This window comes from Dipteris shenzhenensis, chromosome 15 (assembly GCF_047967505.1).
Source record: "Dipteris shenzhenensis isolate YYH24624 ecotype China chromosome 15, Dip_SZ_1.0, whole genome shotgun sequence".
In the NCBI taxonomy this organism is placed as follows: domain Eukaryota; kingdom Viridiplantae; phylum Streptophyta; class Polypodiopsida; order Gleicheniales; family Dipteridaceae; genus Dipteris; species Dipteris shenzhenensis.
The window spans coordinates 13163063-13189354 of record NC_141610.1 but is presented as its reverse complement, the minus strand read 5'-3'; the positions used below and the strand labels follow the sequence as shown (position 1 = coordinate 13189354).

Here is a 26292-nt window from a genome sequence, read left to right as displayed (position 1 = left end):
TCAAAACAAATGGCAAGGCATGATTTAGACGATTATCATGATCTGTTGCACCCTTTATTAAAATTTCATGCATCAAAATGTGAATTTAATGAAATTTAGAGCAAGGCTGCTCGTAAATAGGTAGCATGTTAGAACTCTATCTATATATTGGGACAAAAACAATCAAATATTTTTTATTCAAGTACTTTCGATGAAAATATATAGAACAATTTCACAAAGGTAGACTTTCAATAACATGTTATGATCATGTTCAATGTTGAAGTTTTTATTGAATGATGCACTTCAACTATATACTACTTGTTAGTAGCCAAAGCATTTCTATACAAGTTCATCTCATGAGAATAAATAACACTATCACTAATGTAGACTTGCAAGCTTATGTTATAATCATCTTCAAAATTATGGTGATACTATAAAGCTTTATTAACGAGGAGTATATACATATAGTGAGGTTATGTTTTTCTCAAGTGATACACTTCAACTATATAGTACCTTTTGTTGATAGACAAACCACATCTCATGAGAATAGAGAACACTATTACTAATGTACACTTGCAATATTATGTTATAATCATGTTCAATGTTGAGGAAGTCTTTATTAATGATGAGTACATACATACAATGAGATTATATGTTGGCAGCCCAACCATTTCTGCTTTGCTCTCTTTTTCTCGCTTGCTAATTTGGTACTGCTCACTTGACATCGATTGCTTGATCGACTACCTCATTCGTCCCCCGTCTTAACATCCCCTGAGGTAGTTATACTCACTACCCAAACCCGCCCTCTCTTCTTTTTCCCAAAGAAAAGAACCTTCTATTAATGCTTGAAAAACTTCATACAAAACAGCAGCCCCAAAGGTGCTGATGAATATGGAAAAAAACTGAAAGGCCGAAAGAAAAATCGGCATGTTTCACAGAAACCCAGCTCACTACCTAGGGGATCTCTGGTATTGAGGCTAACAGCCAGGTGGGGGGACTATACAACCAGCGAATCCCTCGCAGAGTGAAATGTTAAAAACCCCTACAGGCCGAGCCTTGCAGAAACGAGCACACCTCGCGACTGTCGCCCTAGAGCCTGGGTCCCACACTCCCAAGTGGAGCGGACCCGACCTCTCCTTTTGCAACAATCCCGCTTTCTACTTCTTCTTTTTGTTCTTCTTCTAGTCCTCCTCCTATGGAGCGTTATCCTAGCCCGAAACCTCAACCCTTGAGCATTGGCAAGGCTGAGTCTTGTCCCTCCGAGTCTGTGGCTTCATCCCCACAGCCGTAGTCTAACGCTCTTTCATTGTTAGACGTAGCTACCATGGAGCAATCAAAAGTTGACAACCTGTTCTCTTAACTTCTTGGCCCGAAGTCTCGCCCAAGGCAGCCCTTATCGAGAGACATCTGGCAACTTGGACTACGGAACTACCTCAAGATTCTGAAGAATGACCCGCTTGTGTTGGACATGACATTTTTTATTCTACAACCTCAAAAGGTGGTCATTGAAGATTTTGGTTCCCGAATCCACTTGAGATGATGGAGGATTGGCTGGGCCCCTAGGGCAAAGAGTTGTGGATCACAAATGGAGACACTAGGCTTTGTACCAAAAAGGTGGGGATTTATGCCTCGCTATGAGACTGATCTGCTTGGGACCAAAGATTCAGCTTAAGCAAGCTTCGTACTGGAATGTGCTAACACACTTGGGATAAAGGTCTCTTTCATGTTGCAATGGGCTTTGAAGATTGGAGAACAACTGGTGATGTTGCCAGTACAACAACGCACGAATACGGATTACTCTCCTTCCAATCCCCCCTTGAAGTCTCAAAAGTCTGAGGTCGTTGCGTGGGCTCCCATGCATAGGCAGGCCTTGTTCTACACCCCTCTGCACAGGCTCCACAATCGTGCATGTCAACAGCCGCAGGCAATGATACTACGTCAGGAGCTGCAGAGGACCGTGGTAGGATGGACAATGGACTTCCTCTTGATTCGAAGCATGTTTTTCCAACATTAGCCACACCTACTCCCAGGGAGAGGCCCTAAGATCTGCTAGCCCACAATTGGCAGGCATGGCAAGGCATGTATCTATTTCACAGACGATGCTCCAGAGATATACGACCAAGAAGAGCTCATCACTAGAAGAGCAATATGATTGGGTCTTCAAATGGGGGATTCCAAGATAGGCATCATGAACGTGTATGCCCATGCTTGTCGCCAACAATGCCCAACCTTTTGGAGGCAGCTCATAGAGAGCCTCCCAAACCTTGACTCTTGGGTTGTTGGAGGAGACTCCAACAACCTAGAGTTCGAGGATGATAAGCCAGAGGGAGCTTCTTTTACTGGTTTGCCCACGACACAATGCAGTGGGACGACACAGTGCAGTGTGCGAAAATAGTTTATCTTCACCATCAACGGAAGAGACCCATGGCAAGAGCTTGAGTTCTCTAGGCTTCTTGATAGCTTACATTTTTCTTTGATTAGAGGAAGCACGACGGTTTGCTAGAGCACCTTGACAGGTTCTATGTGGGAGACTAGGCCATGCATAGACAAGGGTATGCTGGTATAGCCAGACACGCCTCCAGAGGAGGGGTGGTTAACTTGGTAGCTGATGTCATCTAGAGAAGCAACCAGGCTCTCAAGCAACGTAAGGCACTGCATGCGCAGGAGAGGGCATTGAGGCAGGATTTGGCTTCCACTCAAGGAGCAATCACAGTGGCTTACGATTAGTGTGCACATGTTGACCTCCAAGCCACAAAGGTTCACAGAGCTGACTTTTCTTATCATTCCTCTAGGACACATTGTGTACAAGAAGGAGACAAGATTAGCTAGTAGTTCTTTCATGCCACATGTCCTAGGTCAGCAGGGACCTAGCTTCATTGCTCAGGAGGCTATCTAGGCCCATATACATTCGGTGGTCTCCCAGAGCATGACATGCATCTAGAGGTGCCTTTAACCAATGAGAAGCTCTCAGAGGCCCTCAAGGCCCCCAGCCCCAGAAGTGCCCAGGGGAGGATAGACTGACCCTAACCTTCCACTACTTTATGAGATTTTTGACTCACGCTCCCTTCCTCAGTCCTTGAGTCAAGGATGGATTTGTTTGATTCTAAAGAGGGGAGATAGATTCGACATCCACCACTTAAGACCGACCACTTTACTGAATACCGTACAAGATCTTAGCCAAGGTGTTGAGCTTGCGGTTGTGACTCCCACCTCATACACATCATCCACTATACTCATACAAGTTTTATTCAAGAGTTTAACATCCTCCATAACATCTTCATTTTTTGAGAGGCTATTGATTAGCTCGGCAGGAGTCACAGTCCCTTGGGATCCTTCTCTTAGAATTCGAGAAGGCCTACAATAGGGTGGAGTGGTCCTTTCTAGAGCGCACCATGCAAAGGTTGGGCTTCTTGGTGCAATGGATTGGGAGGGGTCGCGGACTTGTATGAAAAGAGCAACATTCATCGGTTGTTACACATGGGAGCCCTTTGCATTGTCCTATTCAGTCCACCAAGGCTACCCTTTAGCTCCCTTCTTGTTTCTGTTTGTGGCAGAGGCTCTAGGCTATTTCTTGAGATCTCAAGCATCGGGTCTCATAGGGATGCCTTCTCGATTTGCCAAGGAGGAGCTTCTCAACCCTGAGTTTACAAATTACACAACACTCTTCGTGGAGGGCTCAATGGAGAGTTTGAAGGTTGTCAAGGGAGCACTAGAGATATACTGTGAGGCCTTGAGAGCTAGCATCAAATGGGCCAAAGTACTTGCTTTGGACATTATTATAATTGTGGTATATCTTGCTTTGGACATTATTATTTTAGTCAAGTGTGACTATGGCAAAGTACTCCATAGGAGCGCACCGGTAGGAGCGCACCGGATGCAATGGGGGTCCTAGTGGATACTTTGTGTGGTTAGTTGGGGACGACTGACTAGCTTGTGTTTTGCCATGCTAGATGATCGGTATTGTGGGTGATTCCATGTTAATACTGATGTCGCTAGTGTTATTGGTGTTGTGCTTGATTATTGTGCTTTGAGCACGGTTATGTTGGGATCGGTTGATTCGGTGATTCGGTCAATCGATTGTTAATAACTAATGTAATTGGCGGCTTGAGTACAAGTGATGGAACTCATAGCGAGGATTGGAGTTAGTGCGAGGGTACCGATCAAGGTGTCACACAGCGCATTATATATGGCCTTGGGCCAATTTTGTATTTGTTTTATTATTGCAAGTTTGAGCAATATATTTTGGAATGGATATAATTTAATTTTGGGCCCTAACTTGGCTATGTAAAGCAAATCCCTCATTTTGGAAGAGAGGGATAACTTTGGCTCCTTGTGCTTTTATGAAATATCATAAATACTCTAGATGAGGAAGCGTGAGCCACTCATCTAGGGGGGGGAGATTATACCCAGTCTACTCTCGTTTTCGTGGTGTGATTGTGTTTCTTCTTCTCCAATTGATTAAGTGGTGTATTTGTGTGGAGGATAATTACCTTTAAGGTTTCAGTGGTATTAGAGCCTTGGTGACACTCGTGTGAAGGAAGAAAAGAGAATCTCCCTCGTGTGGAAATTGAAAGGGAGAGAAGTCCTGTGGAAGATTCAAGAGGACTATGTGACACATATGCAAAAACAGAGCTCGTGGTTGTGGGGAAGAGAAAGATTGCATCGAGGGATGTGTGCATCGAGTCTTAGGCTTTGAACTTTGAAAATCGCACCAAGTACTTAGCCGGCGTTATCATCTCGGGAGCTCTGCAATAGCTCGATCACTTTACCCATGTGAACTTCAAAGTAGACTCCCAGTGCGCAGTCAGCCTACACCTTTATTATCCGGATTTCATGCCCTCATGGAGTCAAGACCCTTGGGACTTGGGAGCACTCAGGAGTCATCAATCAGCAATGACTCACAGCAACCCGACACCCGCTCGCGGCTCACCCATCAACTCACCCATCAATGTCCCTAGACTCGACCAAGCCTTGCATTAAAGGACTAGGGCATTAAGTGCAGCCAGCCGCCTCTAGACTTAGGGGTCTCAATTTGTGTGCGCCCTTCTGCAGACCTGCGGTTGCCTACAGTATTTCGGCCCCCGTGCTCTCGTACTCCGAATTCCAAAGCAGGAAGCCTCGCCCTCGGGCCTCTATCATCGCAAACAGTGGCAGATTCCGTGCCACCGCCCTTGGGGAAGTAGCCTCTGCAAAGCCGCCACCGCCATCATCTTTGATAGACTTGAAGTCTTGCAGCAGCCAACTACTCGGTTCACGGACTCTGCTATCCCAGCACGCAAACGGTCAGTAGCCTCAAAGAGTACTTGAGAATCGTTTACTAAGTCAAAGGAATCCTTTGACTTCATACAAAGGAGCCCCAAGGTTAAAAAGGCACCTTAAAGAAAATTTATTTATTAAAAAAAGAGACAGCTCTAAAGTTCTAAAAAAGAAGACGTTTTCCCCTTTTGGCGATCTGCAACACAAATGCAAAGCCACTCCATAGACCAACAAAGGTGTATTAAAAAAAGAGCAAAGTGAAATCTAAGGAAGCTGGAATCAAGAAGGCGATTTGTAACCATGAAATCACCGTGTCTATGTCCGATCAAAGAGCGAGATAAGTGATTTCTTTTGCTTTATATTGCATACACTTAGTATCTTCCACCATCCATTTCTTACTATACACTCGAATCACACTTTTCATCCGTTCAAATTTCTCATACACTTATTGTCTTTATTTCCCTCCGCTCCGCTTTATTTGTAATTATCGCTTTATCATGGCAAATCAACCACAACCACACACACTTCAAGAGCAGCTAGATGCACTTTAGGGAGAGTTGGCCGATGAGTGTGAGCATAAGGAGAGATTGGAAAAGAAAATCAATGGTAAGAAAAGAAAGAGGCATTCATCTGATGATGAGTCATCTGACGATGATTCCGACGATGACCCTATTATCAAGACAGTCAAAGCCACATTGAGAGCACATAATTCGAGAAAGGAGAGTAAGGTAAGTAGAAAAGCTTTCTCATTTCAAAATTTTGATGGAAAGAAAGAAGCACGCACTATTTTGTTTTGGATCAATCAGCTAGATGATTACGTTTCAAGGGAGAAATTCTCTGAAAAGATAAGATTAAATGTGCTGCAAATCATTTAGTGGAGAGTGCTGCACTTTGGTGGAACATCGCTAAGCACAGTAAAAGGCGACCAAAATCTTTGAAGTCTTTTCAAAAGCTCATCAAGAGAGATTTCCTTCCCTCACATTTCAAAGCAAAAGCTAGACAACGGTGGGATACTTTCAGGCAATTCGATAAAGAAACGATTGTAGGCCATCTTTTGGTGGTTCTAGTGATGCCCTATAGGCCATGGTATGTGCCTTGTAGGGATAAGTGTAGGCACTTATAGTGTTAGTGCCTTCTATGCCACATAGGACACTTAGTCCTATGTGACACCTAGGACACTTAGTCCTAGGCCTAGATACAAGTACTTTGTACTTGTGTTTAGGAACCTTATCCATCAATCTAATATTTTGACGTGACTTCTATATTGACTTCGTCCTGTATCTGCACTCTCTCTCTCTCTCTCTTCGTTTTGCATCTTCAGTGGTATTAGAGCAGGTTTTGCTCTAGCCTTCCAGCTATCCTCAGCCCCGAGTCTCCATTGCTCATTGGAGATTTTTCTGCCCCGCTGGTCGACAAGCAAGCGTCGTACAGTCCGTACCTTCTGTACAGATCTGTGTACCTTACAGCCTGTTCGAGGCCCTTCAGTGCTATCTGTTCCGTACTCTGCGTAGTTACCGTACTGCACGTCCGTGCACATCCGTACCTGCGCATCCCTGTGCTGTACTGCACATCCGTGCACTTCGTCGTACCTACGCCGTACTGCACGTAGCCGTTGCATCGCTGTACTGAAGTTGTGCATCGCCGTACACTGTACTGAAATCGTACACCCGTACCTGCAGTTCGCCGTACATACGGTGCAGTGATAGATCCGACGTACTTCCGTACTGTACGTCGTTTTGTACCTACAAGGTACCTACGCCGTACGATTGTACCTGCATAGGAGTACAAGGTACTTTCACCGTACCTTCAGTCGTCAGTAGTCTGTACCAGCTCCCCGTACTACGTACCTTCAGTGGTATTCCGTACAGCTTCATCTGGGTATTCCGTACAGATTCACCACAGGTTCTGTATCTGTTTTAGCATTGGCTAGAATCAGGTCCTTGGTCTCACTGCAGTCATTTACAGACATTTGCAGATTTGGGGCTTTTGCAGGACATTGGAAAATTTGGGGTTTTCATTTCCTTTCACCTCCTTTAATTGCAATTTCTTGCAAGAAATTGGAGTTTTGGGATTTGTTCTGCAAATTCTTGTTTAGATTGCAGTACATTGGGTCAGATTGCAGGACATTCAGTTACATTTGCAGGACATTGAGTCAGATTTGCATACATTGGGTCACATTTGCAAAATTTCAGCTAAATTTGGGGCTTTTCTGAATTTGCCCTCTTTTTGGCCTATTTGCCCTCAATAAATTTGGGGCTTTTGCCAAATTTGCTGTTTTTGCAGTGAACATTGCCTGTCACAGTCACATTTGGGTCAGATCTACATTTGCCCTTTGATTTGGGTCAGAAATTTGCAGATATTTGCTGTCATTTTTGGGACAGTCAGCTTTTTGCAGTGATAGCCTTGAGGCTTTTGGGTTTTCAGGTCTTTTACAGGTTATCACAGTTGCTATGGCTGGGAACAATCAAGATTTATTTGGAGTTCTTCGGGAAGATGATAAGTTGGATGGCACCAACTATCCGATGTGGTCTTATCTCATGAAACATATTCTTGTTGCAAAGCATTTGTGGAATATTGTTTCTGGGGCTGATCTGAGGCCAGCCAATGCGACAGTGGTTGGTTCTACTGCTGCACCTTCTACAGGTGGTACTCCTCCTGATGCCTCTTCCTCTAGCACTCCTGCTGCTGCTCTTCCAACTCAAGAATAGTCTAGATGGGATGCAAGAGATGCAAATGCACATTCATGCATTACTTTATCATGCAAGAGAATCATTATTCCACACATCCGGTCTTGCAGGACAGCAAAGGATGCTTGGGATAAATTGGCTTCTCTATATCACATTCGCAATGAAGCTCGTGTTGCATATTTGAGAAGGCAATTACAGGAAGTGAATATGAATGAAGGTGAGTCAATGGATGCATATTTGACGAAGGTCAAGGACCTCATGGAACAGCTTGCCAACATTGATGAGGTAGTGCCCAATTCACAACTTGTCAGTACTACATTGAATGGACTACTAGATACATATCAAGGGTTTGCTACAACCCTTCGATTAGTGGCCATGGGTAATCCAGACCACTATTCTTTTGATCAGCTAGTTACTTTGCTTTTGCAGGAAGAGCAAAGTAGAGCTAACAGACAAGCCATAATTCCTGATCATGCATTTGCTTCACAGCAGACAGGAAGAGGCAAGGCTTCCAAGCCTATGGGCAAGCCAAAATCTGCGCATAGCAGCTGCAATTCCTCTACACATAGCAGCTGCAATTCCTCCCATGCATCTAAAAATACAGCACATAAAGGAAAGAAGAAAAGATGCAACTATTGTCACAAGCCTGGACATGACATTTCAGAATGCAGGAAGCGCATTGCTTTGGAGAAAAAGAAAGCAGGATTGACAGTTAATGCCTCACATGCCATTGAATCCCATGAGCCAGCAGATGCTTCACATGCACATGCTCTTCAGGATGATTGGGCATGGGCTGTCCATTGCTCATTTGATCCCTCCAAAGCTGATGCACTCTTTGCTGCTAATGATGCTCAGTCCTGGTACTTTGATAGTGGAGCTTCCAAGCATGTCACATCTTGCAGACAGTTGTTTCATTCTCTAGCTGATGCACCTCGAGGGGGGACTGTTACATGTGCCAATAATGCTTCATATGCTGTAAAAGGAGTTGAAGATGTGCAGCTCACATCCATTTCCAGCGCTACTTCAGATTTCAGAGTAATTTTTGATGGCTACAGATGCCTAGTATATGATCTTCGTGATGACAATGCCATAGTTCTCACCGGAACTTTGCAAAAAGGGCTTTATCACCTTGATCATCATTCAGCTGCACTTTCTACTGAAGCATTGGCTATTTCAGATTCACAGCTTGCTGAAACTCATCTTTGGCATGAGAGAATGGGCCATCTCCATTATAGAGCTTTTGCAAAGCTACATTCACAGCAGATGGCAAATGATGTACCTCAGACTCACACAGTTTCTAAACATGTGTGTGAGGGTTGTCTTTTGGGTAAGATGCATCGATTTCCTTTTCAAAAGAATTGTCCAAAACTCTCACAAAGGAAATTGCAGCTAGTACACAGTGATGTCTGTGGCCCGATGAGGACAAATGCCATTGGAGGATACAAGTATTTCATGACTCTCATTGATGATTTCACAAGGTATTGCTGGGTATATCCTTTAAAGGCCAAATCTGAAGTTTTCTTATGCTTTCAGAGATGGCTGAATATGGTTGAGATTGAATCAGGATGCAAGCTTGTCACCCTCAACACAGATAGGGGGGGTGAGTATATGTCAAAGGAGTTTGATGCATTTCTATCCTCACGGGGCATTATTCACTCATGCACTACTCCTTACACTCCTCAGCAAAATCCTGTTTCTGAAAGGAAAAACAGATCCACAATGGAGATGGCCAGATGCATGCTTAAGGCCAAGTCTTTGCCCAATAAATTTTGGCTTGATGCAGTAATGTGTGCCAACTATGTGCTGAATAGATCACCTACACGGGCATTAAAGACTATTACACCTTATGAAGCATGGAAAGGCAAGAAGCCTTCACTTTCACACATGAAAGTTTTTGGGTCTCTTGCATATGTTCATATACCATCTCAGCTGAGACATAAGCTTGATGACAAGGCAATCAAATGCATATTCATTGGTTACAGCCAGGAGAGCAGAGGGTATCAATTATATCAACCTGCACTAAACAAAATCACAGTGAAGAACAAATATCCAATCCCTAGGATTGATGATCTTTTGGACAAATTGAAAGGGGCAAAGGTCTTCAGTAAGATAGATCCCAAATCCGGCTATCATCAAGTTCGTATGGTAGAAGAGAATATATACAAGACTACCTTTAGAACTCAAACGGGACATTATGAGTTCCTAGTTATGCCTTTTGGGCTAACTAATGCTCCAGCTACTTTTAGTAGAATGATGAACCGAATCTTTCTAAACACCAAGATTGTGTGGTAGTATTTTTCTATGATATTATGGTGTTTAGCAAAGATATTGAGGAGCATGAAAAATATATGAAGCTAGTCTTTTCACTCTTGAAAGAAAATCAATTGTACATAAATCTTGAAAAGAGTAGTTTCTTTTAAGATCAGATAGAGTATTTGGGTCACATTGTATCCATTGATGGGATTCGAGTAGATCCAAAGAAGATTGAATGTATAGTCACATGGCCTAAACCCCGAGATATACACGAATTAAGATCATTCTTGGGATTGTGTAGCTTTTACAGAAAGTTTGTCAAGAATTTTGCATACATTGCACATCCATTGACAGACCTTCTTAGAAAAGCTAAGCATTTCTTATGGACCAAGCATCAAGATAAATCTTTTACAGCTTTGAAAGAAGCTCACACAAGCTCATGTGTTGCAACTACCCGATTTCTCTAGACCATTCTTTGCAGTTGTAACCGATGCTAGTGGATATGGAATTGGAATCGTACTTATGCAAGATGGACATCCAATAGTATATGAGAGCCAAAAACTAAAACCAGCAGAATGCAATTATAGTACATATGATAAAGAATTAACCGCTGTTGTGCATGCCTTACAAATGTGGAAACATTATTTGATGGAAGCTGAGTTTTCTTATTAAAACTGATCAGCAAAGTATCAAGCATTTATTGACTCAACCACTAATATCCAATAAGCACATCAAGTGGGCATCGTTTATACAGAGTTTTCAGCCCATGATTCTGTATCAACCTGGAAAAGAAAATGTAGTTGTTGATGCTCTTAGCAAAAAGCCAAGCATTAATCACATCACTGCTGTAGAGACCCAGCCTTTCGAAGGTATGAAGAATTCTTATCAAGAGGATCCAAACTTTTCCGGTATATGGAACAAATTAGAGAATAATATTTGGAATCCTATGTTGGACTATTCATGCAATGATGGATACCTCTTTTATCAAAAGAAATTATGCATCACTCGACCCTTTAAATAAATTGTCATGGAAGAAATGCACCAATCACCATATATGGGACATAGGGGAGTGACTGCCACTTTATAAGTGATAGCAAGAGAATTTCATTGGCCTACTATAAGAAAAGATGTGGCTAAGTTTATAGCCGAATGTATCACTTGTCAAAAGATCAAGAGTTATAAAGGAAAGACCCCGGGATTGCTAATGCCTTTGCCTATTCCTACGCAACCTTGGGAATAAATATCTATGGATTTCATAATAGGTTTTCCTACTACAACGAATCAAAATGATATGATATGGCTGATAGTAGATCGCTTTAATAAGCAAGCTTATTTCATCCCATGCAAGAAGACTTTAACAGCTCAGCAAGCTGCACATTTATTCATCAAGCATATCTTTGATCATCATGGCTTGCCAAAGATTATAGTGTCTGATCGCGATTCGAAGTTTTGCAGTAATTTTGGGACTGCATTATTTCATAATCTAGGCACTAAGTTAGATTTCTCATCAACTTTTCATCCAAAATCGAATGGACACACTGAAGTCACAAATAGTACTATTCTGGACATGATAAGAGCTTATGCAAGAAGTCAACCAAAGACTTGGCACAAATATCTTCACCTCTTATAATTTGCTTATAATAATACTTCTCATAAGAGCACCCTTTGAGATTATCTATGGGAAGGTTTTACCTATTCCTATCACACGATTAACCCATAGAGTGAAGGTAGCAGATGCATTTACCCATGACCATCAAAATATTATCAAAGAGGTTCGAGAAACCATTGCAATCACTAAAGAGAAGTACACAAAACAAGCTAATAATAAACGGAAACACATGCCTTTTAAAGAAGGTGATTATGTACTTCTTCGGATTGAGAAAAGAAGATTAAAGAGTGTTGAGAAATGGCCAGTAATTAAGATGTCCCCTCATTTTTATGGATCTTTCAAGGTGATTCAGAAAATCAATGACCTAGCTTATAGGCTTGAATTACCTAATAATTGAAAAATACATAATGCTTTTTATATCAGCCTCTTAAAGCCCTTCAAAAAACCTTTACCTATTCATCCTGTTTATGAAGAGGCTCCATTGATTGTTGATGAAGAAGAAATTCTAGAACCCGAATGCATTATTGATCATCAACAGACCTCACCCCGAAAAGGAAATGTCTATACTAAATACTTGCTCAAATTTAAGAATCAGCCGAGAGATGATGCTCACTGGATGCCTAGGCGGTTCTTTCGAACTTTTCCAAACCTCATTAGTTCCCATAATCAAACACGCAACTAAGGTCAGTTGCAATCCAAGCAAGAGGAATGTTACGGAAATTATATTTCTAGTATATCTTACTTTGGACATTATTATTTTAGTCAAGTGTGACTATGGCAAAGTACTTCATTGGAGCGCACCAGACGCGGCAGGGGTCCTAGTGGATACTTTGTGTGGTTAGTTGGGGACCCCTGACTAGCTTGTCTTTGGCCATGATAGATGCTTGGTATTGTGGGTGATTCCATGTTAATACTGATGTCGCTAGTGTTATTGGTATTTTGCTTGATTATTGTGCTTTGAGCGTGGTTATGTTGGGATTGGTTGATTCGGTGATTCGTTCAATCGATTGTTAATAACTTATGTAATTGGCGGCTTGAGTACAGGTGATGGAACTCATAGCGAGGATTGGAGTTAGTGCGAGGGTACCGATCAAGGTGTCGCACAACGCATTATATATGGCCATGGACCAATTTTGTATTTGTTTTATTATTGCAAGTTTGAGCAATATATTTTGGAATGCACATAATTCAATTTTGGGCCCTAAGATGGCTATGTAAAGCAAATCCCTCATTTTGGAAGAGAGGGATAGTTTTGGCTCCTTGTGCTTCTATGAAATATCATAAATACTCTAGACGAGGAAGCGTGAGCCACTCATCTAGGGAGGGGAGATTGTACCCAATCTGCTATCGTTTTCGTGGTGTAATTGTGTTCTTCTTCTCCAATTGATTAAGTGGTGAATTTGTGTTAAAGATAATTACCTTTAAGGTTTCAATCCCCTTACGGGAGGTCAATGGCAGGCAATCTCACAGATGGATTTTCTCAGACACCACCGCACAAGTAAGGGATCCTCCCTAATGCGGAGCCTTCTTAAGGTCTGAGAGCACTTAATTAGACACACATCAGATAAGTCCAATGGGATAGCAGACTAGCTAGGGCCTTCGGAGCTTGGCGCCGCCTTCCCCCAGAGACAGAGGCACCAGTGTTCGCAGAAAGCCTGCAAACTATATACAAAGAACACTTTCATTTTCACTTGTAACAATTCTTTTCTCAATTTTGTAAAATCTACAAAATTTTAGGCAATATAATTATGCATTAGTTTAAAAATCTGCAAATTCTCAAGAAGAACCTTCAAAAACTGAAACCCCAAGTTTTGTGATTTGTTGAGGAAAATGTTTTCTGTGAACATTGAGAGGCACGTGTGTAGGCACTTTCATACTTAAGACAGCAAGCATTGGGATGGCAGATATCAAGGCAATAATCCCAAAGTCATGGTGGAAGGGCCTGCGTAGGGCAATAGACCTGCCCCGCTGATATGGACAATTCCCCAAGATCGGAGTCCCCTAAGGGTTCAACTTTTGCAGCATTTCTTTGGCTGTTCCTGTCACAGATGCTGTAGGATCAAGACTGTGGGCCTTCTTCAGCCAAAGGACCTGGAGGGGCAGGTCTATGGAGCTACTGGAGTGACAAAGGATCAGGGTAGTGGGATGCTTGCACAAGGACTGGAGTATTGACCCAGACAGGCAGACAGGGACGAGATGGCACCTGTGGTTGTGGGAGGACTGACCTCTTAGTGCAATCCAAAGGAGTGTTTCTCGCAAGCACGAGTAGAGCATTCGGACAAGATAGAGGAGGTGCTCTTCTTATCTCACACCACTTGCATTGGCTGCTATCTTTAGTTGGAGGAAGCTGAGTGGATCCCTTCGCGAGAGAGACAATGGGTTAAGCAGCAAGTTCTCCACAAGGTCATCTCATTTTTTCGTCTCATGTGTGGTCCAGTCTCAAGCCGCGGAAGATATCCATTTTGGCCCGATGGTAGCGCACAGAGGCTTGCCCATTGAACATTGGATGGAGCAAATGCTTGTGGATGACAAATGCCACTGCTGTGCAAACAGAGATCTAAAGATGATCCCACACTGTCTTTGGGGCTGCCTAGCAAGGTAAAGGATCTAGATGGGTGCTCTCTAGAGTGTTGCCAAGACGCAGAGAATACAGAGGGGTTTCACATGGGGGATGGTCACATGGCTCATAGAGGGGGGGCCATGCCTTCTCTTTTGATTCTACTTCCCCAGCTTCCAGAATTCATTAGCAGAAAGTTATCAAGATAGAGGCATATGATGTGGTTCCCCCTCACGACAATGTCCACTACAGTCGCCAAAGGATAGTGTTTAGGAGATAATAGCCAGCATCACCACCTGGATCCGAATGGCCAGCTGCAGCATGGTCATGGGAGGCCAACAAGTCTCTCCGTCAACCTCTCGCCGCCATTTGGCAGAACATTATCTATACGCTCCGTGCCATCTGGGAGCACAAGACTCCAAGATAGAGAGCAACTGCCGAAAAGGCGGAAGTGTTTTCAGAAGGCTTGGCCTGCAAGCATTTTTTACACTTTCACCGAGCGATGCACATTGGATGCATAGACCCCCACCCTGGCTGTTAGTCCTTATTCCGAAGATTCCCTAGGCAATGGGCTAGGTTCTCTCGAAACAGGCCATGCCCACATGACTTGTTTGCTGCTAATGTCATATTACTTTGTTTTCTTGCTGTGAGGTGCTGCCCATGTGGCAGCCCCCTTTGCAGATTTTCCCTGTGGGTATGCTGCCCACATTGCAACCAAAGTGTGGCCCATGTGGCAACCCTAGCCCTAAGTCCACCTCCCACATGCACTCCTCATTTGGGGGCTGCCAGATGAGGAGGTGAATTCTCCAACAAAAAGGCGTGTCCATCTTCGCAGACATGGGCATATCAAAATCACCAAAGGGTCAACCCAATCGGAGTCCCTCCTTTAAACTATCCTAAAATAGGGGGAACAACTTGTTGAAAAGATGGAGAGAGAAGCTTAGGCTCTGTGCATGCCAGATCTAGAATTGAAACCCTACAATCTCGAACAACCATCCATTTTTGACAGGAAGGCATAAAACTAAAAGGATGATCAAGCTGACCTTGTTCTTCCTTTTAGAACACCTTTCTTTCTTTGGGTGATCTTTGACAAAATGCCCAAACAACCTACAAATGTGGCATTGATCCTAGCATCCTACAATCTCAATCCTATACCTAAACAACCTAAACAAAGAACCATCTAGATGCTAAGCATAATATTTTCATCACTAATGTTTGGGTCAATGACAATGACCCTAACACGAGGTTGCTAAAGTAGGTAGTGATGGAAGAGAAGGGACTCACTAACCTACCCAAAAGTGGCTCCAATGGTGGAAGAAATTGGCAATAGACGTGAGGGAGAAATTCAAGGAAAACGAATGAATGAAGAGGTTATAATAATGTCTTCTTCAACTGACTCAAATCCCAAAATGATAAGGATGGAGAAAAATCTCCTTGCAACGGAGGGGTAGAGGGCTAGCTAACAAAACTTTGGAACGATTTCTAGGGAATCAAAGAACACCTAAAAAACACATTTGCCCAAAAGATGACCATTTGACGGGTGCATAGAGAGGTCAAGAGGAAGGGATGCTCCTACAACTCGTGTTCAAAAGAAATTCATTCACGGACTTGAAACCAAAGAAATCTTTTAATTCCTACAAGGAGCTCTAGGAGGAAGGAAGAGATGTGTGAGAGTATGAGTGAGTTGGTGAGTGTGAGATGGTAGAAGTGAGTATAGGGGGTCTGTGGAGTAATTGTAAGGAAGATCTAGAAGGAGTGAGGTAGAGGAGACAAATTGTGAAGCAGGCAAGAGAGTTTTGGATGAGTCATACAACTATTGTCATCGGTTGTTGTATGCCTAAACAGACAGTGTATAAATGGGAGAGTGATGGCAATGCATAAAAAGGGGGAGCAAGTATAGACGGGGCATAGGGCAACAACAATGTACCGATAGCAATGTATAGTGATCTGGATGGGGGGTGTGCAAGGCAATATTGAGAAGGCATCCAATGATGAATGGTTCACCCTTACAGTCATATGGTAGGTAGTACAATCTTACTGTACGGGTTACGCAACTGGGGGGGGGGGGATGAGGGGGGGTCTCTAGGACGTACAAGAAATAGCTTAGTGTGGGGGTGGGGGGGGGGTCTCTAGGATGTACGAGAAATAGCCTAGTGTTTTTCCATGAACTAACCTATTTTGGAAAGTCCAAATTTGAAAATCAAAGGAAAATACAAGAGAATACAACATAAACCTACAAAATGTACATCTATATTATCAACAAAGCAAAGTACAAAATCATCCATGGAAGGGTTGATCCCTTATCCACACATATACCACTCTACACACACACTATAACTTATGCAAATTAATTACAATACATGAAACCTGCAAACTGATTATTCTAATGCCCTCCCTTCATTTTCATGCAAGGTTCAATAATAGAGTTGGTCAAACTCTCAACAAGTCTTTCATCCATGCATAGGAACTATAGGTAACATGATTCATTGACTTGGTAGAAAGAACTTGTCAAGCTCTATATTTTATTAGTGGATGACTACATGAGCATTGGAGGATGGAGTGCACAGTCATTAATGGGGTAGGATTTAAGGCTAGATATTGGCTTTCCATAAGATAGTTGCTTATTACTGGTGCTTCAATGCAAGAAGTCACATAGGGTTTGAGATTCATCCCCCGAGAGCTTCTTGGTTCTCCTCCATAATGTGGGTAGACAGTATCTATTAAGGAGGCTGCCATTTATGAACGCATTGAACTCAGTTTTATCCAGTGCTTCCAGTTGGGGATCTGCTTGATCTAGAAATTCTCCTAGTGCCCTATATTTGAATTTCCTCTATGTATCCTAACACTATACAATAGAGCTAGCTGTCCTTCCTTGAAGTCTTTTGCCTTCAACAAACGAGGCCCTCCTTCTCATCCTTTTGTGATCATGGTCGGGACTGTCAACATACAGGCTTCGTCCAACTCTTCCAACTGCGACAGCCATTTTGCCATAGCATTGCCTTCCAATCTCTCCTAGACCACTATCCTTGAGCTAGGGAGAGTGAATATGGCTGGCACAACTGCCTCCAATCTATGCATAGGTCAGTCTGAATGGAGTATGAGTTAGCTTACTCTGAATGTCTTTCTTTGTGCCCACAAGCCAAGGGCAGTTTGAAGTTCCAATTCCCAATATGTCTTGTTGACTTCTATTGTTTTGGCGAAGATTCCTGAAAGAGTTTTGTTAGTGGCTTCAGCTTCACCATTTCTTTGGAAATAGTAAGATTTGGATTTGCAATGCATCAGCATAAACTCTATAAGCAGAGGGTGAATAACCTCATTCACAAAGGGCAACTCTGGGTCCATTGCTATCTCCAATGGACCGCCGAATCTGATGATGATGTTTTCAAACACAAATTTAGCAATAGGTTGTGCATCTCCATTCTTCACTGCCTCAGCCTTTGCCCACTTTGTCATGATACTATGACATACCTGGCCTTGAGTGCCTCTATCTACATGTGAATAGGTCCTACATAATCCACCCCAACTTGTGACTCCATTGGCTTTCTTCATATTGACACAAACTCTGATCTATTTAAAGCAATGACAATCAGTGACACCCAATTGGTGCGCTCAATTTCAAGATGAAGTTTGCTTCGATTGAAAGATCATCAACTTAATTATCCTCCAGTCCTCAAGAGCACTCCTAAGAAAACAGAATTTTTATCTCTAGCCTTCTTTTGCAGTGTCTGGCTGAAAGGGTTTCTAGGACTAGGTTCATCACTTTCCATGCAGGCCATATCAAATTCATCCCCTCTTGTCTCTAACTTTTAACACCCCTCTTGAAGAACTCCCATCCCAAATGGACTTGTTTATCTCAAAGCTCCACAAGGTGGAGCCTTTTTCTTAAGTAGTAGTTGCCTAGCACGTTTGGACAATCTAGGCAACTCTTAATATGTGTGGAATGGAGGGCTATTTTCTGAGTTCCTTGGAGGCAACCAAGGAGTCACAAGGGTCCCTTTAAGGAACACTTCTCTGAATGGGCCCTTCTCCCTAAGGCCTGGGACATTGGTCCATTCTCTAAACCTTGGATCTCTTATCTAAAGATTTAAGATCTTGTATCCTCAAGTCCTTAGGTTTAAGACCTGCTACTCTTATGCAAGATGGCAACGTTATTAAATCCAAGACATGTGATTAAGAGCCTCTAAATTTTTTCTTTCTGTCCCCATTTCTCCACCGTGAGCCCCCGTTTGGAGGGGACAAGGGGGCAGGAGACTGTAGGGGGAAAAAGGGCTGAGGGTACCTGGCTGTGTGGAGGATTGCGCCAGCAGCCTGCGTGGAGGATTGTGCCATCACCATGCAGGGGCATACGCAGCAATACCAGGACCAGCCAGCAGCAGCACAAAGGCCCAACATATGCAAAGGTGGGAGCTCAGGAGTACCTTTGCACATAGACCGTAGTATGATTATGCCAGTAAAGTAGTATTGGTGTGGTTGCCTAAAAGCAGAAGTACATTGCAGAACTGTTGCATGGTTGCTTGGGCATTCATGCGGTTGACAGTCATATTACGTTTGGTGTCACCATACACAACCAGCACCACTTTTGCATGCTCCACAAGACATTAACAAGCCAGCTGGTTTATGTTACTTACAGCCCACAACATCATGCTAACAAATGTGACCACAAGTAAAACAAGTAAAACATGCACATCTATTCAGGAAGATCTTGCAGCCCTCCTATTGACCGAAAAGACAATCATCACCATCCACAGAGAACGAGATATAATAACTCAGAAAACAAAGGAAAACCTTCCTCCAACTGGCACGCAGCCTTGTGTTCTTGCACTAATGCCATCTGTTTTTGGAACAGCACTATATATTGTCTCTTGATCTATTTTCTCTTGATCTATTTTTCCAATATAGAGATGTTGCACGTCTGTCCTCTCATGAGGCAAACTGCCTTAAGCAATTCACATCTCCAGACTCTCACCCAGCACACTTCTGCAGTTACATTGTACTTGCATTTGTCTTCGCTCTCTTGTAAACTTACATCCTTGCTGCTGCAACCTTGCACTGACGCACCACATTCAACACTGATACACCGACATTGTACTAAAGATAAGCACAGAAAGGGGTTTTAAAATGTATCTTATTGGTTTTTGAATGGGATTTTTCCAAGAACGCTTTTATTTAAAGTCAGTCCCGACGACAGGTGGGAAATATGAGGGGAAAAGAGAGACGTTGGGATGATAAGAAATTACAATCATGCACATTGACCTAGTCACATGTGAAGTGGGCAATCCCTTAGCAAACTCAAATCATTGCAGTAAGGCTTGCATGAAGCAAAATAGACACAAGTCTTTTCTGTTCCAATAAAGTTCTTACCGGCACCTATGGCATAAACATTCTTGAGTCCTCCCATCACTTCGTGTGTCACCAGGTCAGGGTTTTCCCAAACCATGAAATGTGGCTGGCGCAGAAACCTAGCTAAGGGCTTTCCCCACTTCTCCGATCCACATATCCGAGAATTTGCATATTCCCTATTATACACTTCAGCAGCAATATTTGGGCCTCCCAAATACAAAATCCTGTCGTTTGGAACATTTGCTGTCCACAGCCAGCACAAACGGGGTATCATCAGACCAAAGATGGCAAATATTAAGCGCTAAAGCAAACATTCTAGAAACCGGAGGAGGAGAAACTTCGGACGATGTTTAACCAAGTATTTGATCCCATCCGACGATAATATAGGGACAAAACAATCGAAAATACAAGCATGAACCAAGATACCAGATCAGATAATCTAGAATTGTTTTGCACTCTACTTGTTTTGAGGAAAGCGGTTCATCTGCATGATTGGCGTGCGAGGCTCGGCATGCATTTGCAATCTCAGCTCAACATAAACTTCAATTGATTGTACTTCCCAAGAGAACTTACTAGCCGCTTGAATCATTTGGGTGGGCGTCACTATATGAGGCTCGGGTGAGAGAGCCGCCTCCACGCCCTTGGCTAAAGATATGATCACAGGCATGGTTCGACGCTCTCTCCAGTACCGGCCTATCTCCTCAAAGACAGGACGCGTCTCCGTGGAAGGAAGAGCGTTAATGACGATATCCGCATCCCAAACAGCTTCTTGCAAATTCGTCACTACCTTGAGTGGGCAGAGCGGAGTATCAAGCATGTTATTGCAAAAACCATCCCGCAAAATCTCGTCGGCATACAACGTGCGATCTCCCAGGCGGCCCTCCACGTACTTCAAGTAGGCGCATTTACGTATCAGGCGCCTCAGCACATCTTCCCTCCCGTTAATCACCTCGAACAAATGCTCAGCGGACGCCTTGTCGACCGCTTTAGCAGCTCGTCGCCAAATGCGGATTTGCACCTTCTCTCGAGAGTGTCCATAAGCATCCTGCAGCATGGCGATGAAAACGCTGCCCCATGCACCGGCGCCGACGCCGACGATGCGCAAGGGATCGCCATCGGGCTTGTTCAAGAGCTGCCGGAGCTCCTGGAGGCGGTGATCAGAGGAATCCGAGACCGTTTGGGGGAGAGAAGGAGAGTGGCCATTGGCATGAGAGCGAGGAGAATCCATGAGAGCGATGGAAGAAAGCTCGCGAAGCCGAGACAAGCAAGCATTGGAGAAATGGGTCTGCGAGAGAGAGAGAGAGATGGTGTAGAAGCTGGTGGCCGAGACAGCACTAAAAATTAGTAAGTAGGTAGCATTGCATTTAGGAGAGTGAGGTAGCGGCCGGTGCGTTGGTTTGACACTTTGAGTTCAAGCCCGTTGGTTGGTTTGACACTTTGAGTTTTGGGTGGCCTACCCTCCCCACCCAAGTCAAAGCTCCAAGTTCCCCAAGTTCCAACCGACCTCCGAATCTATGCCCAGGTCAGGTTCCAAGTTCCGACCAACCACCAAATCCATGCCCCCCGTGCCTCAGATGTGCATCCCTTCCTGCTATCACAGATCATCGTTTGTGACTCACCTCCCTATGGCCCACTTTGGACCCTCCCCTGCCCGCTTCAACCCTTGGCCTTCCTTTTCTGCCTCGAACTGATGGTCGACCGACCGATGGCCGCCAACAGCCCCGCCCGCATTCACACGCCTTGCCTAGCATCCATTTCCAAATGTTCATATGATTTGTCCACCAAATCCGTTTGGCTCACCTGCAGATGAAGAGTGTATTCTTTATTGGTGTTGCTGAGAGCACTCGAGGGGTGGGCAAGGGTGCCAAACCAGTAGCCTTTGTCCGAAAAGTGTCTATGAGTTGTCTTTCCAACTCAACAAGGCCCGGATGTTGCCATCCCTCGTTGCCCTCAAATTATTGGCCCTCCATCCACGCATCCATTTGCACCTACTCACAACCACTCTCGTTCGCACTATGCTTCGAGTCGTTGGAGACACATCCACTCAAGGAGAATTCACATCCATGTTTGGGGTCCCATATGTAATGCCACACTCTATGTAGGGGACCTATGCAACATTTTGATGACTTACATGACACTTGCAATTCTCCAAACTAAGAACTTGACATTCTCTCTAGCACTCAATTTTCATTGTAACATGCTCTAATTTTGATGATCGAGTGTTCCCTCAGGCAAACACAACGTGTTTATTATGCTCCACGATGATTTTTATCTCTTCTACTCCTATTGTGCTATTCTTCATTCCATCTAGAACTCAAGTGTCAAAGTTTGGACTAGAATAACTTTTACTTCAATCATTACTTTTGTATCCCCAGTAGGTGCCCACGACATTCAAAAAAGGGTATTTGAATTAGCGTTAAGGTGGGAGGTGCAAATTAACCCAAGCGTTTGTGGGCATATTATTCTCAATTGTGGATTAACCAAACTAATTGCGTATTGCAATTAAGGGAGCATTCCTGAAGTTTCGACTTAGTCTGGAAGGTTCTCTGAGCAGGTCGGCTGTATATACAGAGGGGAGGGCTTAGGGAGGGTCGAGCGCAAAACTTGCTTTTGATGCTCTGTAAACAAGTCATAAGGAAGGGTAGAGTCGCTGGACTGGCATCCATTAATCACCACGCCATCAGCATGACCTCCCTGCCTGCTCGCTCCCCTTCCTCCTTATCTCCCCTCTGCCTCATTGTCCTCCATCTTTGTTGATTCCTCTTCATGGGCTCCTCCCTTTTGCAATGTGTGGTTTGCCTCGCTGAAGGAGGTGAGATGTGGACAAAAGAGAGATGTTTGACATAATACTATCAAAACAAATAACGTGCTTCATACACAGCTCCATTATTTTTATCTATGCACAAGGATTTTTTATATAAAAGTGTCTCACTAAAGCCCAATGAAGCCACTTACACTCTAACAGATTCACTCCTTGCTGTAAGGCAACGGGGACTCCCTCTCGGTCTCCTCTCGGTCCAATTAATGCAAGCACTCATCATGTGGCCATTCTTGGTCTGGATCATTGACGAAGCCTTGCAATGTGAGTTTTATGCAAGGGAGAGGGGCGGGAAGAGGGCAGAAGAGTAGAGGGACAACTGCGGTGGGAGGGGGGGAGACCGAAGCGCAGAAGGGCAACCCTGCAAATAGGTGAGGGAGAGGGGGGGGGGGAGACGATTAGGTTAGGTTAATTGCATTAATTTAAGTACTAGGGGCGATTAGATTAGGTTAATTTAGGTAGTTGGGAGAGGTTGATTAATTAAATAGGAGAGGTGAAACAAGAGAGGTGGAGCGTAGGGAGGGGGGGCACAAGTTTAGTGATAGGAATTTTGTGCATAAAATTAGAAAGCGATTGCCATTGATTTGGGTTGTAGATAGTGACTAGAATAGATGTTATGAATTTTTTAAGTTGGAAGAGCCATTAGTAGAGCCAAGGGCAACCTTGCAAATAGGGGAGAGGGAAGGGGGGGGAAGATGATTAGGTTAGATTAATCGCATTAATTTAAGTATTAGGGGTGATTAGATTAGGTTAATTTAGGTAGTCGAGAGAGGTTGATTAATTAAATAGGACCTTGCAGATAGGTGAGGGAGGGGGGGGGAGACGATTAGGTTAGGTTAATTGCATTAATTTATGTATTAGGGAGATTAGATTAGGTTAATTTAGGTAGTTGGGAGAGGTTGATCAATTAAATAGGAGAGGTGAAACAAGAGAGGTGGAGCGTAGGGAGGGGGGCACAAGTTTAGCGATAGGAATTTTGTGCATAAAATTAGAAAGCGATTGCCATTGATTTGGGTTGTAGATAGTTAGTAGAATAGATGTTATGAATTTTTGAAGTTGGAAGAGCCATTAGTAGAGCCAATAGTAGAGCCAAAATATATGTAATCCATCTAGAATCAGCAAATAGAGAATGTTATCATCTATAACCTCAAACCTTTGAATCTTTGTAAGCTTATTGCTTTTTTCATTTTAGTCTCTCTCTCTCTCTCTCTCTCTCTCTCTCTCTCTCTCTCTCTCTCTCTCTCTCTCTCTCTCCCCCCTATACTAGCTCTCCTCGTCCCTCTTGCATAATTTGTACTCCTAATAAACCACAAGCATTACTTAGACCTAGCATTCATGCTCTCTTATGCTCATATCAATTTAAAGGTCATGCAAAACATAAATGGTAGCAAAAAACAAAGAGCATATTTACACAATCACTTCAGATCCCATTCAATTTATAATATATGTACTTATTATATACTTATTTTATAGATGAGAAAACGTGCAAAATGCAAAGTCTGGTTTTAAGTTCTTGTGTACAACTATTGTAAAATTGCCTTTCTACCAATTTTCAAAGCTCGTTGTGCATCTTTTTTCACAATTCTTTGTCAACAATTTTAATAGAATGAATGAAATTGCTCAGACTCGTCAATAGGGTAGCTATTACTTTTCTTTTTGGCAGTACTCTTCAAGAAGCCTTTAACATCATGAACAGTGGTTAATCTAGATCTCTTTGATGACTAGGGAGTCTAGCTCTCGAACAAATGATGGTTGGACAAGCCTTCAACATCATGAATAGTGGTAAACCTAGATCTCTTTGATGACTTGGGAGTCTAGCTCTCAAATAAATGATGGTTTGACAAGCTAACATTATCATCACATTTATGAACTAACAAGCTCATCTTCACAATAATGAATTGTCATCATAGAGTTGGTCTTGAACATTGGTTAATCTAGATCTCTTTGATGACTAGGGAGTTTAGAGCTCTCGAACAAATGATGGTTGGACAAGCTTTCAACATCATGAATAGTGGTAGATCTAGATCTCTTTGATGACTTGGGAGTCTAGCTCTCAAATAGATGACCGTTGGACAAACTAACGTTATCATCGTAATTATGAACTAGCAAGCTCATCTTCATGAATTGTCATCATAGAGTTGGTCTTTAAATACCTCCATGGTGCAAGTTTCTCCAATTTTAATTGGTTTTTGTATCAGTCCCTACCCAATATGAATTTCATCATAGAGTTGGTCTTTATAAATTATCATTATGTATATGAAGTGCCATCATAGGGTTGGTCTATCTCCATGGTGCAAGTTTCTCCAATATCAAGTCATTACAAGTGGAAGTCGTAGTTGCTCGATATCCCTATGTTAGAATTGGCTTACATGTTTTAGGTATGTTTATTGCATATAAACTAGGTTCATCCACATCTTAATTTTCAACATAGGGAGGGAATAGAGAATGGCTAAAGTAGGCATACACACATGAGAGAGCACACACCAAGTAGGCCTACAAATGTGCATCTATTGCAAGGAAAATGACTTATATCCAAGAGGGTCTTGGGGGTTAGGCTTCCATCCTCAAGCTAGGCACACACCCATGAGAGAGCACATACCAAGTAGACCTACATCTGTTGTAAAGAAGATGACTTATATATAAGAGCTTGTGGTTATGTTTCCATACTTAAGTATAATAAACACACCTCCATTAACTTATGTGCACGAACATGAGACCATAAGACTAACTATTCCAATATTTCCCCTTTATTTGAAGGTCTCATGTCTATGATACATAGAATTTGTTTGGATCCTGCAAATTTTGCACTTAGCAATGACTTTTTGGATGGGCCTGCCAATTGTTCTTCAACAAAAAAATCGAAGGGTCAAATCTCTCCGTTTTCAATTTAATACCAAATGGAATGAAATAACAATATGCTTCACATTTCTATCATCTTTTGCATCTTTCACTAAAGAATTCGCACTCATATTGTCACAAAAGATCATAGTAGCTTCCCCTTGGATTGAACCAAATCCACCTAGAAGCCTTCTCAATCTTATTGTCTTAGAAGAGTGCTTCAAACACACATTTGCATATATTATGCTTATGTTATTGATAAACCAAATATGTCTTGCTTCTTGCTTGACCATACTATGCAATGTTGATTAAGTAAGAATGTAAAACAAATTGTCAACTTTGCATCTTTACCTTGACCCTAATTTGCATCATGGAAGCCCAAGAGGTAAGAGTTTTACATGGACTCTTTAGATATGATAGTTAAGGTACTTGAATATCCTTTTCACTAGTTTTTGATGATGCTCACATTCGCTAGGAACTGACTAATCAATCTACTAAAGAACAAATATTTGGTAAAGTTCTTATCTTCAAATAAATTGACTTACCAACTACATATAATGTAGCATCCTAGAGCTACTCACTCTCAATCTTCAACTATTGTGATTGATTCAAATAGGTTTGCAAAAACTATGTAAGCATCCTAAGCGTATTTTCTTTGATTGATAAAGATTCCATCTTATGTTCAACTATTGTGATTGATTCAAATAGGTTTGCAAAAACTATGTAAGCATCCTAAGCGTATTTTCTTTGATTGATAAAGATTCCATCTTATGTTCTATTAATCTCACTCCCCATAATGTAGTGCAAGTCTTAGGATCTCTGATTTCAAATTGCCTATTAAATTTTGCCTTTACTTAATCTAACATCTCCATGTCTTGTTATATACTTAGATCATACACATAGATTGCAATGATAAACTAGCTTCTTCTTTCTTCTAAATGTCAATCCCATGACC

General features: G+C 42.7%; 1 protein-coding gene across 2 annotated transcripts in view; it reads right to left on the bottom strand.

Annotated features, from left to right (window-relative positions):
* The window catches only part of LOC147893388 (putative glycerol-3-phosphate dehydrogenase [NAD(+)] 1, cytosolic), a 53364-nt gene extending 32381 nt beyond the window's left edge, over window positions 1-20983 (bottom strand). For both annotated transcript variants that reach the window (XM_087385743.1, XM_087385746.1), the window contains exons 1-2: window positions 20255-20983; window positions 19703-19924 (exon numbers count right to left, since the gene is read on the bottom strand). In XM_087385743.1, the coding sequence (XP_087241869.1) occupies window positions 19703-19924; window positions 20255-20909 (877 nt within the window). In that variant the 5' untranslated portion in view covers window positions 20910-20983. The remainder of the gene's footprint in view (window positions 1-19702; window positions 19925-20254) is intronic.
* Between the last annotated feature and the right edge of the window lie 5309 nt (window positions 20984-26292).